Source organism: Mustela nivalis, assembly GCF_964662115.1.
Source record: "Mustela nivalis genome assembly, chromosome: 5".
NCBI classification, from domain to species: Eukaryota; Metazoa; Chordata; class Mammalia; order Carnivora; family Mustelidae; genus Mustela; species Mustela nivalis.
In genome coordinates, this window is record NC_139024.1 from 83,279,048 (window position 1) to 83,293,725 (window position 14,678).

At 42.1% G+C, this 14,678-nt stretch overlaps 2 protein-coding genes across 3 annotated transcripts in view; both read right to left on the reverse strand.

Annotated features, from left to right (window-relative positions):
* The window catches only part of TMEM217B (transmembrane protein 217B), a 38,766-nt gene that overhangs the window by 1,533 nt on the left and 22,555 nt on the right, over positions 1 to 14,678 (reverse strand). The window lies entirely within an intron of this gene.
* Positions 6,097 to 14,678, reverse strand: part of TMEM217 (transmembrane protein 217) — a 31,127-nt gene continuing 22,545 nt past the window's right edge. The window contains exon 2 of the mRNA XM_082732294.1: positions 6,097 to 6,877. Within this exon, the coding sequence (XP_082588420.1) occupies positions 6,288 to 6,866 (579 nt within the window). The 5' untranslated portion in view covers positions 6,867 to 6,877 and the 3' untranslated portion in view covers positions 6,097 to 6,287. The remainder of the gene's footprint in view (positions 6,878 to 14,678) is intronic.

Sequence of the window (14,678 nt, forward strand, 5' to 3'; positions counted from 1 at the left end):
GTGCCCCTCCCCCCAGCCCTTGTTCACCATCATTCTACCTTCTGTGAATTTCACTACTCTCGGTCCCTCACAAGATGCAGGGGCAATCATATAGTATTTATCGTTTTGTGCCCAGCTTCTTTCATTTAGCATAATGTTTTTCAAGTTCATCCCAAATAATTTTTTTTTCAAAACTTTTTTTTTTTTTTTTTTTTTTAATTTATCAGAGGTGGGGGGGAGAGAGCGAGCACAGGCAGACAGAATGGCAGACAGAATGGCAGGCAGAGGCAGAGGGAGAAGCAGGCTCTCCGCTGAGCTAGGAGCCGGATGTGGGACTCGATCCCAGGACGCTGGGATCATGACCTGAGCCGAAGGCAGCTGCTTAACCAACTGAGCCACCCAGGCGTCCCGTCCCAAATAATTTTTTGAAGCATATATTTATTTGAGAGAGAGAGAGAGAGGATGCATAAGTAGAGGGAGGGGCAGAGGGAAAGACTCTTCAGTCAGACTCCCCATTGAGCATGGAGCCAGATGCAGGGCTCCATCCGTGACCCCTGAGATCAGGACCTGAGCCAAACCCAACAGCAGGGTGCTTAACCAACTGAGCCACCCAGGTGCCCTCAATGTCCTTCTACCTCATTCCCCACTATTGTGGCAACTCTGGCTAAGGGGACACCCCCACCACTCCACTAGGCTTGTTATTTACTCCTTGTTTAGTGACTTGCTGGATTATTTTGGTAAATTATATTCTTCTCCCTTGTACCTCAACACCCCAAAGGGTGAAGCTTTTTTTTTTTTTCTTTTAAGTTCTCTCCACACCCAACGTAGGGCTCAAACTTACAGTACCGAGATCAAGAGTTGCGTGCTCTACTGACTGAGCCAGCCAGTCCCATGGTGTGAAGCTTCTGATGTTGTTTATCAGGGAGGGGCAGCTTAGGGTGTGGCCAGAGCCACTCTAGGTTGACAGCGGTTTTGGAATTTTGGAAAAGCTCTCTTCCCACTTTCCTAATTATACCTAAGTTGCTCAGGTTTAATAATTGCTGGCTGATTGCTCTATTATTTTCAGTAATGCCCTAGGGCATAAGTTGCTCTACAGACTAATTCAATCAAATTCAAGCTCCTTCTAAGGAACAGTTTCAGAAAGTCAGTGTTTGGTATTTTTTTCTGACCCCAGGAAGAGAGCTTCTCCTAGCTATTTCTTTCTCCACTTCTCTCCTGAAAACTAGCTGGCCTACAGTTTAGCCTGTATCTTCATTGGATTACACATTTCCTACCAAGTGAGTATGCAACTCTTGATTGCAGGGCTGTTGCAGGTAGGGTTTACTTTTTTTCCTTTTCCATTCATTTATTTAATTGAAAGAGAGAGAGACAGTAGAGAAGAAACGCAAGCAGGGGGAGTGGGAGAGGGAGAAGCAGGCTTCCCACCAAGCTGGGAGCGCCATGTGGGGCTGGATTCCTGGACCTGAGCGGAAGGCAGACACGTAAGGACTGAGCCACCCAAGTGCCCCAACAGGTAGAGTTTACTTAAAAAAAAAAAAAAAAAAAGGAAGACCCAGCTACATACTGCCTATAGTAACCATACTTTATATATAAAGACAGAAATTGGCTGAAAAAAGATGGGAAAAGATATACTATAGCAACACAAATCAAAAGAATACTGGAGTGGTTGCTTTAATATCAAATAAAGAAAATTTCAGGACAAAGAATAATCTCAGCAAAAAAGAAGGTCATTTCATAATGATAAAGGGGTCAATTCATCCAAAGGATATAACAGTTCTAAACATTTATATACCCACTAATAGAGCTTCAAAATATATGAAGCAAAAACTGATAGAGTTATAAAGAGATATAGACAAATGCATGATTATAATCAGAGATTTCAATACATGTCTCTCAGTAATTAATAGAGCAAGCAGACAGAAAATTAGAAAAGATATTAAAAGACTGAATGATACCACCAACCAACTTGATCTAATTGACATTTGGAGAACACTGCACCCGACAACAGCAGAAGAAATGTTCTTTCCAGGAGTGCATGGAATATTTATCAAGATAGAACATACTCTGGGCCATAAAACTGTTTTCAGTAAATTTAAAATTATTCAAACCATTGAATTGAATTGAAATTAAGTTACAAATAATTAACAGAAAACTTTCTGGAAAATTCTCAAATATTGAAACAAAGTAGCACATTTGCAAATAACCCATAGATCAAAGAAAAAATCCAAAGGAAATTAGAAAGTATTTTTAACTGACTAAAAATGAAATATAACAGGGGCGCCTGTGTGGCTCAGTGGGTTAAAGCCTCTGCCTTCGGCTCAGGTCAGAATCCCAGTGTCCTGGGATCGAGCCCCACATCGGGCTGTCTGCTCCGCAGAAAGCCTGCTTCCTCCTCTCTCTCTCTCTTCCTGCCTCTCTACCTACTTGTGATCTCTGTCTGTCAAATAAATAAATAAATAAAATCTTTAAAAAAAAAAATGAAATATAACATATCAAAATTTTCGTGAAGCCATTAAGGTAGCACTTGTGGGAAATTTTATAGTACTAAGAGCCTATATTAGAAAATAAGTCAGGTCTTCAATTAATGACCTCAGTTTCCACTTCAAGAAAAATACGAAAAGAAGAACAAATTAAATTCAAAGTAAGTAGAAGAAGGAAAAGAATAAAGATCACAGTGAAAATCAATGAGACAGAAGACATAAGGAAGAGATAAAATCAATGAAACCAAAAGCTGGTGTCATTAAAAACTTAAAGCCTCTAGTCTGGCTGATCAGAAAGAGAAAAAGAGAAAAAAATTTTAATATCAGGAATGAGAGCAGTGACTTCATTGCACATTCTACAGATGTTAAAAGGATAATAAGGGGGTTGCCTGGGTGACTCAGTGGGTTAAGCCTCTGCCTTTGGCTCAGGTCATGATCTCAGGGTCCTGGGAGAGAGCCCTGCATTGAACCGTCTGCTCAGGGGGAGTCTGCTTCCCCCTCTCTCTCTGCCTACTTGTGATCTCTCTCTCTTTCTGTTAAATAAATAAATAGAATCTTTTTAAAAAGGGATAATAAGGGAGTCTTATGAATAGCTTTATGGTAATAAACTTGACAACTTAGATAAAACGGGCAAATTAAAAGACACAAACTAGGGTCACCTGGGTGATTCAGTCAGTTAAGCGTCTGCCTTTGGCTCAGGTCGTGATCCCAGGGTCCTGGGATGGAGTCCCATGTTGTGCTCCCTGCTCAGCGTGGAGTCTGTGTCTCCCTCTGCCCCTTCCCTCACTCGTGCTTTCTTTCTCTCTCTCTTTCAAATAAACTTTAAAAATATATATATATATAAAAGATACAAACTACTAAAGCTTACTCAAGAAGAGATAGATAACCCCAGTAATCTTATATGTTTTTTTTTTTAAGATTTTTTTTTAAAGATTTATTTATTTATTTACTGGACAGAAAGAGTGATCACAAGTAGGCAGAGAGGAGGAAGCAGGCTCCCTGCTGAGCGGAGAGCCGGATGTGGGTCTTGATCCCAGACCCTGGGATCATGACCTGAGGCGAAGGCAGAAGCTTAACCCACTGCGCCACCCAGGCGCCCCTTAAAGATTTTTTATTTATTTGACAGAGAGAGATCACAAGTACAGAGAGAGAGGAGGAAGCAGGCTCCCTGCCTAGCAGAGAGCCCGATGTGGGACTCAATCCCAGGACCCTGAGATCATGACCTGAGCTGAAGGCAGAGGCTTAACCCACTGAGCCACCCAGGCAGCCCTTATATCTGTTTTTTAATTGGATTTGTAGTTTAATACTTCCCACAAAGAAAGAAGAAATAAATACCAATTAACTGTACATAAACTCTTAAAGAAAATTGAAAAGGAAGAAATACTCCTTTCTATGAAGCAAGCATTACTCTGATACCAGAATCTGATGAACACATTATAAAAAAACTACAGACTAATATCTCCTATGAACATAGATTCAAAACTTCTAAACAAAGTTGAAAAAAATCTAATTCCACAATATATTGAAAAGAGTATACACCATGACCAAGTAGAGTTTATTCAATTCCAGGTATATTCATGTTTGGTTTATTTTTATTTTTTAATTTTTTAAAAAAGAATTTATTTATTTATTTATTTGACAGACAGACAGACAGAGAGATCACAAGTAGGCAGAGAGGCAGGTAGAGAGAGGGGGGAAGCAGGCTCCCTGGTGAGCAGAGAGCCCGATGCAGGGCTCGATCCCAGGACCCTGAGATAACCTGGGCTGAGGGCAGATGCTTAACCAACTGAGCCACCCAGGCACCCCCTAAAGCTTGTTTTTTAAAAAGATTTTATTTATTTATTTGACAGAGAGCGAGAGAGAGAGAGCACAAGCTGGGGGAGCAGCAGGGAGAGGGAGAAAGCAGACTCCCTGTTGAGCAGGGAGCCTGATGCAGGACTTGATTCCATGACCCCAGGATCATGACCTGAGCCGAAGGCAGACACTTAACTAAGCGAGCCACCCAGGCACCTCTTCATGTTTAGTTTAATGTTTGAAAATCTATCAAAGTAATTTACCATATGAACCATCTCAAAAATAAAGACCATATGATCATGTCACATGGAAAAAAAATGACAATACAAAACATTTGTTCCCGATTTTTAAAATCCTTTAGCAAACTAGTAATAGTAGGGAACTTTTTCAACTTGATATGGGACAGCTACTATGAAAAATCTACAGCTAACACCATAATTAATGGAGAAAGACTGAGTGCTTTCCCTCTAAAATCAGGAACAAGACAGTAATGTCTTCTCAGGGCACCTGGCTGGCTAAGTCAGTGCAAATCTTGATCTTGGTGTTGTGGGTTTGAGCCCCATGTTCGGTGCAGAAATTACTTAAAAAATAAAATCTTTAGGAGTGCCTAAGTGGCTTAGTCAGTTAAGTGTCTTGATCTCAGCTCAGGTCTTGATTTCAGTTTATTATATGTTAATTATACCTAAAGAAAGCTATTAAACAAATACTTAACATAATGCCTAATGGGGTGCCAGGTGGCTTGGTCCATTGAGCCTCTGCCTTCGGCTTGGGTCATGGTCTCAGAGTCCTGGGATTGAGCTCCACATCGGGAAGCATGCTCAGTGGGGATCCTGCTTCTCCCTCTCCCTCTGCCCCTCTCTCCTTGCGCTTGCTTTCTCTCTCTCTGGTGCTCTCTCTTGCTCTCTCTCAAATAAGTGGAGAAAATCTTCTTAAAAATGCCTCATGTTTGAAGTAGAGATTTGCTCAATTTGTCTTCCATCCTGGCTTAAACTGCTTCCGACAGTTTCTGAAACAGAATGCAAAGTGACCTTTTTTGATCTATGGTTAAGTGTCATCTTGTGCTCTCCTGCATGACTGGCTTGTTAAGTCATCAACGGTGATTTTGTTTCTTACACTAAACTGCGAAATCCTCAAGGTTGGGCCTTGTACCTTGTCCTTTTTTGTATCCTACCACCAAGGCCTGCACTGTGACAGACATAGGACAGTTTAAACAAATACCTTGGGGCACCTGGGTGGCTCAGTGGATTAAGCCCCTGCCTTTGGCTCGGGTCATGATCTCAGTGTCCTGGGATCGAGCTCCGCATCAGGCTCTCTGCTCAGCAGGGAGCCTGCTTCCCCCTCTGTCTCTGCCTGCCTCTCTGCCTACTTGTGATCTCTCTCTCTGTCAAATAAAATAAATAAAATCTTAAAAAAAAAAACACACACACAAATACCTTTTGGTGAACCGAGTGCATATCACGCTCTTTGACAAATCTGGGACCAGAGGGACTTAGGACAGAAAATGAAGAATGATTTTCACCATTTTTTATGCTTTTACTTATCTGGAATATAGCATAGAGGGCATAGCAGGAAAGACACTGGCACAAAGCTATCCCAAGCCACCACCGGTATCCCTTGTGTCCCAGCTGCCTGAGATACAGCTACAGATTGCCTGCCCCAGAGCTGAAGTAGAGAGCTGGGGGTTGAAGGCGGAGGAAGACACATGCCAAGGTGAAAGGATTGCCAGCCTGCAAGTCAGCTTCATTTCATTCCCTTGCTGTCTTTATTTTGAAGTCTGAGGTGGTGCAGACTGGAAAAGGACGGAGGAACTCAAGGAGCTGATATAAAACAATGTCCTTTATTAAACACCCTCAATGAGCCGGTGGTCCCATTTCTGATTATAATGACATTTCTCTCCACGTTCCCCACCAAAAGGCGGCAGTAGGAGCAGAACAGATCAGCAAAAGTGAAAGAGAGGGAGCTAGAACTACCCTCAGAACCTGGGATTCCTGCCTGCGGCGGGGGGGAAGGGTCGGGGAGAGACAAGAGCAAACATTATCCACTATAGTGGTGGGTAAAGTCGATGATCTTTGATTTCCGTCGTAGGAACTCTCCATTGCCTGAAGAAATACGTCTGTTGTAGGAGATTATGTTGCCCTGGCTTTGACCTTTATAGATAATGTGGGCATAGGAGATGACATAGAATATCCAGAAACAGTGCATGAATATACGGGACAGCAAGCCAAACCAGCGCACGACCCTGACCTCTTCAATGACGGAGACATTGTTGGTAAAGATTTGAACTACAATGTTTACAGTTTCATAGAAAATGATCCAGATTATATAGGTCACTAAGCCCCGGTATATTTGGGCATAGACCGAGTATAGGAGGAAGCAGCTGATGATGATGGTCATGAAAGACAGGAAGAAGACAACATTGGAGGTCCAGCAGAGAAAGAAGTGCTCTACCAGGTAGCCTGCACCGTTGGTCTGTGCCTGATGTTCAATGCAATCTTCACTCTTTATGTACTTCTGTTCGAAGATGAGGTACATGTCAGTGGCCACGATGGTAAAGACCCCCGATAACACGGTGCCCATCTTGGCAGTCATCCCAAACCAGTGCTGCTGTTTCATGCTGAGACCTCCTGTGAAGACAAACAGGATGCAGGACAGTTCCGGTTCCTGCCGATGTGGTAAGTGATCAGGGTTTCTGCCTCCTGCCCCAAAATTCACCCTGGAAATCCCATAGAGAGAGAGAGAGAGAGACAGAAACCAGGAAATAACAGCTTTGGGAAGACATCAGATTCTAAAATCGCTTGGGACTGTGAGTGGGGAGGAGGGAGGATGCAGTCTGGGGCTAGGGGCAAGGAGTGGATAAATGAGAGAAGTGGTTCCCAACCTGGGCTTCTCGTTAGAATCACATCAAGTACCCACGCCCAGGCTCCACCCCAGATCAATGAGAACATTCTCTGAGTTCAACCTAGAAATCAGTATTTTTCAAAACTTCCTAGTGATTTGCATAGATAGCCAGGCTTGGAAAACCCAGAGTAGAAAAAGTGGTTTAAATTATGCTCTGGGGTGCCTGGGTGGCTCAGTGGGTTAAGCCTCTGCCTTCGACTCAGGTCATGATCTCAGGGTCCTGGGATCGAGTCCCTCGTCAGGCTCTCTGCTCGTCAGGGAGCCTGCTTCCTCCTCTCTCTCTCTCTGCCTACCTCTCTGCCTCCTTGTGATCTCTCTCTGTCAAATAAATAAAATCTTTAAAAAAAAATTATGCTCTGATCTTTCCTGGCATTCCTTAGGCAACTGGTGCTGCCCCCTGAGGGGGAAAATTGGCTGCACTTGCCAGACCTTGAGTGCAGGTGTCTCAAGAGAAAAATCAGCAGTACAATAGCCCTGCCTGTGTGAGGAGTTGATGAAAACAGGTGGGCATCAGCCGGATTTCAGCAATCACTCCTGCACTCCATATCAAAACTTAAAGAATACAAAGAAAGGTATACTTGAAGGGAAATTTACACCTCGAGGATGGAGTAGCCTAATAATAGAAAAGAAAAAGCAATAATGAGCTGTGTGTTCAGCTAAAAGACTTAAGGGGAAAAAAAACAACACAACATTAGGAACAACAAAAAAATAGGAGAAAAAAATAGAGTAGAAATCATTGAAAATAGAGAGATTTCTGATTGGGTTATCAGGACCAACCTGCTGCTTAAAACAACTAAAAATGCTGGATAAAATAGTTTTAAAATATTCTTTTAAAGATTTTATTTATTTATTTGACAGAGATCACAAGTAGGCAGAGAGGCAGGCAGAGAGAGGAAGGGAAGCAGGCTCCCTGCTGAGCAGAGAGCCGGATGTGGGGCTGGATCCCAGGACCCTGGGATCATGCCCTGAGCCAAAGGCAGAGGCTTTAACCCACTGAGCCACTCAGGCACCCCTAAAATATTCTTAAAAGCACAGAAGAGCTGGCGAAGGAGGAGGTAGGAAGCCAATCTCGAGGAGACGGGGAGAGGTAAGCAAACGTGAGAGTCAAGTTTGCTCTGAGGACATGTACAAATCTGAGCAAGCTTTGCAGGCGTAGCATGAATGAAATCAAAGCTCAGGGCCCGCCGAGGTGTGGAGTCACGAGAAAGCTTCCTTGTATTAATCATGGCTCCCCAAAGGACTGTGGTGAAAGGTGAATCAGAAGTAAACCTGACCCACAGCTTTCTCTCAAGAGACTCCAAAAAAGAGAACTTAGGACAACACTGAACTTAAGGGGAGAAACTCTCCTCAAGACATTGAAACCGTAGCTAGACTTTTTGTCCCTTTGTAGCCCAAATTATATGAAGTATTCAAAAAAGGTTATAAAGGGCATCTGGGTGGCTCCGAGGTTAAGGGTCTGGCTCTTGGTTTCTGCTCAGGGTCATGGGATCCAGCCCCACGTGGGACTCCACGCACAGTGCCAAGTCTGCTGGTTCCTCTCCCTTTCCCTCCCCCTCTCAAATAAATAAGTAAATTAAAATCTGAAAAAAAAAAAAAAAAACCTCTTTAAGTTACAAATCTAGTTTAAATTAGGTCTGAACTGGCATTATCTCTAACTTCCTGGCAGAAGCAAACGCAAATCCAAATCGTCTCTGGAGATCTGCATCTTTGTGCTGGTCCTCTCAATGGGAAGCTTGCTTCTCCCCTCCCACTCCCCGGGCTTGTGTTCCCTCTTTCGCTATGTCTCTCTCTGTTAAATAAATAAACAAAATCTTAAAAAAAAAAAAAAAGATTTTTTAAAAGAGATTTTATTGGGGCGCCTGGGTGGCTCAGTGGGTTAAAGCCTCTGCCTTTGGCTCAGATCTGATCTCAGGGTCCTGGGATTGAGCCCTGCATCGGGCTCTCTGCTCCTCAGGGAGCCTGGTTCCCCCTGCCCCTCTCTCTGCCTACTTGTGATCTCTGTCTGTCAAATAAATAAATAAAATCTTACAAAAAAAAAAAAAAAGCTTGCCTTAGGTCAGAAACTTTATATTAAAAAAAAGAGAGATTTTATTTATTTATTTGACAAATAGAATGAGAGAGCACAAGTGGGGGAGCAGTAGAGGGAGAGGGAGAAGCAGTCTCCCCACCTAGCAGGGATCCTGATGTGGGGCTCAGTCCCAGGACACTGGGATTATGACCCAAGCCAAAGGCAGATGCTTAACCATCTGAGCTATCCAGGCACCCCTACTTAGCATAGTTTTTTTTTTTTTTTTTAAGGTTCCTCTATGTTGTAGCTTGTATTAGCATTCCCTTTGATCACATTTATATAAATAAAAGGTAATACTGAAAATATATGTGGAGACAGAAAATCATAGAAAATAACCTAGCAGATTTGAAAGAGAACCAGATAGAATTCTTAAGAGATGAAAAACTTAAGACATGAAATTAAAATTTTGGTGGGCATATTTGATAGCAAATTAGACACAGATGAAGTGATAATTAACCAGAAGATAGGTCAGGAGACATTATCCAGACTGTAGTACAGAACGACAAAAAGGAGGAAAATATGTATGAGAAGTTAAGAGATAGGAAGAATATAATAAGATGGTCTGATGAGAGAGAGAGAGAGAGAGAGAGGGAGAGAGAATAAGGGAGAGAGAAAAAGAGAAGAAGGAGGAGGAGGAAGGGGAGAAGAGGAAGTAGAAGCAGAAGAAGAAGGAGGGGGAGGAGAGGGGGAGGGAGAAGGAAAAGAAAAAGAGGAGGAAGAAGAAGAGAAGGAAGGAGGAAAAGGAAGGGAAAAGAGAAGAACAGGGTAGCATATTTGAAGAGATAACAGCTAAGTATGATATTGTGATTTATTATAAGAAATACATATTGCTCAGGTCAAGATCTCAGGGTCCTGGTATCAAGTCCCGCATCGGGCTCTCTGCTCAGCAGGGAGCCGTCTTCCTCCTCTCTCTCTCTCTCTCTGCCTGCCTCTCTGCCTACTTGTGATCTCTCTCTGTCAATAAATAAATAAAAAATCTTAAAAAAAAAAAGAAATATATATTTGGTCTTCATCCCCAAACCCTCCCTTGGTACTTCCTAAGTATTGAGAAGGATAAAGGTGTCTTTTGTTCTGTTGAGTCTGCTGCCTCTATCCTTCTCCCCTGCTCCGGCACGTGCTCTCTCTCTCTCTCTCAAATAAAATCTTAAAAAAAAGAAAAGTAGTTGATGATCACGTAAGTCTTTGTTATTTGTGAAATGTTCTGAAAAAATACATTATTTCAACTAAGTACACCACTATAAGTGATTCTAATTCCATCTTTGAATAGTGACATTTTAAAAAACAGATTTATTTATTTATTTGAGAGAGAGAGAGAGAAGAGAAAGAGAGAACAAGCAGGGTGGGTGGAGGGGTAGAAGGAGAATGAAAGATCTCCAGCCGACTCCCCACAGAGTGTGGTGCCTGACACAGAGTTTGATCTCATGACCCTGATATCATGACTTGAGCTGAAATCGAGTCACTGACTGAGCCACACACACACACACCCCTACATTTTTTTTTTTTTTTTTAAAGTAGGCTCCACACCCAGTGGGGCTTGAATTCATGACCCTGAGATCAAGGGTCATATGCTCTACTGACTGAGCCAACTTAGGCACCTGGAATATTGACATTTTAAATGCTTTTAAATGAAAGATATCTCCACATTGATTTTTACATGAACTTATACACTAGAAAAATAAAACATTATTAAGATGACAAAATATCGTAAAAGAGATTACTTTTATCCTTCCACTTCATTTTAACATTATCCTTTTTAACTGATTAACATTTATAATGTTTAAAAATATTCTTCATTTTTTAGTCCCTGAACTAAACTTTTTTTTTAAAGATTTTATTTATTTATTTAACAGAGAGAGAGAGAGCGCGCGCGCACAAGCAGGAGGAATAGCAGGCAGAACAGGCAGAGGGAGAAACAGGCTTCCCGCTAAGCAAGGAGCCTGATGCAGGACTCCATCCCAGGACCCCAGGATCATGACCTAAGCTGAAGGCAGCCGCTTAACCAGCTGAGCCACCCAGGCGTCCCTGAACTAAACTTTTAAACTTTTATTTAATTTGAGAGAGTCTTATTGGACAACCTGTGGATCAGTCTAGTTTTTTCTGAGTGGTCTTTATGTAGGGTATCAGCAAGTACATTTCCGGGGGAGCACTGCCCTCCCAGGTTCACGGGATTGGGGGAGCAAGTTAATTAGTCACATTCTGAGCTATCAAGGGTATCCTGAAAATACAAGGGAAGAAACAGATTTACAATTTGTAAATTGGGAGACATCAAGGTTAAGAATAGCAAATTTTCAAGTCAAATGGTCAAAGTTCAAATCTTGACTTTTACATTTACAGTTTATTCTCTCCAGGCCTCAACTTCCACATCTTAAAAAAAAAACCTCATTATTATTATTACTTTTTTTTTTTTTTTTTAGTAATCTCAGCACCCAACGTGGGGCTTGAACTCACAACCCAGAGATCAACAGTCATATGCTCTTCCAACTGAGCCAGCCAGGCATCCCCAGCTTCTTTAAATTGGTATGTTTGTTACTTTTTTTTTTAAAACTAATTTTACTAGTTTGCATAAAAAAACCTAACCTAACCTTTACTAGTTTGCATAAAAAATCTTTGCATAAAAACCCTAACACTTAATAGCCCAAGACAACCACTTATTATGCACATGATTTCTGTGGATGAACTTTGGACACAATGTGGGGTTAGCTTAACAGTGTGTGTGATGAGGAATTTGGACAGGGGACATCCAGGATGACTTAACACCACTAGCAAACTTGAGGGGGCCTCTTCTGAAGACTCATTCACTCACATGTCTGGTAATTGCTGTGGGCTGCCAGTTGGGGGACTGGGTTCCCCTCCATGGGGTCTCTCCATGTGGGCTCATGTAGACTTATTTTTTTTTTTTTAAGATTTTATTTATTTATCAGAGAGAGAGATAGAGAAAGAAAGAAAGAGACCACAGCAGGGGGAACACTAGAGGGAGAGGGAGAAGCAGGCTCTTCTTTGAGCAAGGAGGACCATGGAGGACTCGATCCCAGGGCTCTAGGATCATGACCTAAGCCCAAGGCAGATGCTTAACCAACTGAGCCACCCAGGTGTCCCTATATCACCTTTTCTTAACTGAGCCTTTTAAATCCCAAAGCATAGCTTCTACTGTACTTTATTTTTTGGAGTCACCAAGGCTGGCCTGTATTCAAAAGAAGGGGAATGAAAACCACATTGAGATACCACCTTACACCATTCAGAATGGCAAAAATTGACAAGGCAGGAAACAACAAATGTTGGCGAGGATGTGGAAAAAGGGGAACCCTCTTACACTGTTGGTGGGAATGCAAGTAGTGTAGCCACTCGGGAAAACAGTGTAGAGGTTCCTCAAAAAGTTAAAAATAGAGCTACCCTATGACCCAGCAATTGTACTCATTTACTCCAAAGATACAGATGTAGTGAAAAGAAGATACAGATGTAGATACAAAAGAAGGGCCATTTGTATCCCAATGTTCATAGCAGCAACGTCCACAATAGCCAAACTGTGGAAAGAGCCAAGATGCCCTTCAACAGATGAACAGATAAAGAGGATGGACTATCACTCAGCCATCAGAAAGGATGAATATCCAACTTTTGCACTGACATGGACGGAACTGGAGGAGATTATACTAAGTGAAATAAGTCAAGCAGAGAAAGTCAGTTATTATATGGTTTCACTTATCTGTGGAACATGAGGAATAGCATGGAGGAGAAGGATGGGAAAAATGAAGGGGGGAAACCAGAGGAGGAAATGAACCATGAGACACTACGGACTCTGGGAAACAAATTGAAGGTTTTATTTATTTATTTATATTTTTAAAAAGGTTTTATTTATTTATTTGACACAGAGAGAGACAGTGAGAGAGGGAACACAAGCGGTGGGAGTGGGAGAGGGTGAATCAGGCTTCCCACTGAGCAGGGAGCCCGATATGGGGCTCGATCCCAGGACCCCAGGATCATGACCTGAGCCAAAGGCAGACGCTTAACGACTGAGCCACCCAAGTGCCCCAAATTGAAGGTTTTTAGAGGGGAGGGGATGGGGGATGTGTTAGCCTGGTGATGGGTATTAAGGAGGGCACATATTGCATGGAGCACTGGGTTTATACACAAACAATGAATCATGAAACACACATCAAAAACTAATGATGTACTGTATGGTGACTAACATGACATAATAATAAAAAAAAGATTCATGGAACTTTAAAAAAAATGAACAATTAAAGAAAAAGAAAGAAGGGGAATTAGATTCTGCCTCTTGTGGGAGGAGTGTTAAAGAATTACCTGGGTATGGGGGATTCCAGTTATACCGGGGCTCTTAATACCAATTCTCAGATTTGCCAGGTTGCCCAGGGAAGCAAAAGTGAACCAAACCAGGAAATATTCAGCAGTGATCTAACATCCTTCACCTCTCTCCCATCTCCCCAACATTCCTCTTGAATGAAACTAAGGGCTCTGTGTGCTAAGCCTATCATCAAATCAAAGTCTTTATTGGTCCACTTTTCTCTGGTAGCCCAATGGAAATAACTGACAATATGAGACAAATCATTTGCAAAGCATGATTGCAAGTCTTGCAGAAAGAGGTGGGATCTTATGGAGCCATTAAAAAGGATGTAGAAAAATTGCTCAAATCCCACAAAACTACTAGCAAATGGATGTGATAGAGTTAGACCAGTTATAATCACGAAAGAAAAACATCTATAAGCATGTAAGAGGTACTCCAATAGAGAATGGTTTGAGGATGAATATAACTGCTCTGTATTCATACAATGGTGTGTTAAGTGGTCATCAACATGAATGACCATAGCAATGCACAACAATATGAATGAATCTTAGCAATGTAACATTTAGGGGGAAAAGTACCAAGAGAAGATACACAGTCAGAAATAGCTATAAAAAGGCACCTGGGTGGCTCAGTTGGTTAAGCGTCTGCCTTCTGCTCAGGTCATGATCCCGGGGTCCTGGCAGTGCTCCCACTCTCTCTATTCTCATAAATAAATAAAAACTTTTAAAAAGATTTTATTTATTTATTTGACAGACAGAGATCACAAGTAGGCAGAGAGGCAGGCAGAGAGAGAGGGGGAAGCAGGCTCCCTGCTGAGCAGAGAGCCCAATGCAGGGCTCGATCCCAGGACTCTGGGATCATGACCTGGGCCAAAGGCAGAGGCTTAATCCATTGAGCCACCGAGGCGCCCCAGTAAATAAAATCCTAAACAACTTTAGGTATATATTATACACACATGCACATATAAATTTTATGATGATATATATAGGTGCAATAAAACTATAAAACTGTCTAAGGAAACTATATAAGGAAAGTAGAGGAATGACAGATTTCAGTTTCTAGACGATGGTCACGTCAGGCCAGGGGAGGAAGCAAAATGGTTTGGGCAGACCAGGCAGTCAGATCCAAATTACTGACAAGATCCTAGTTTTATTTTGGT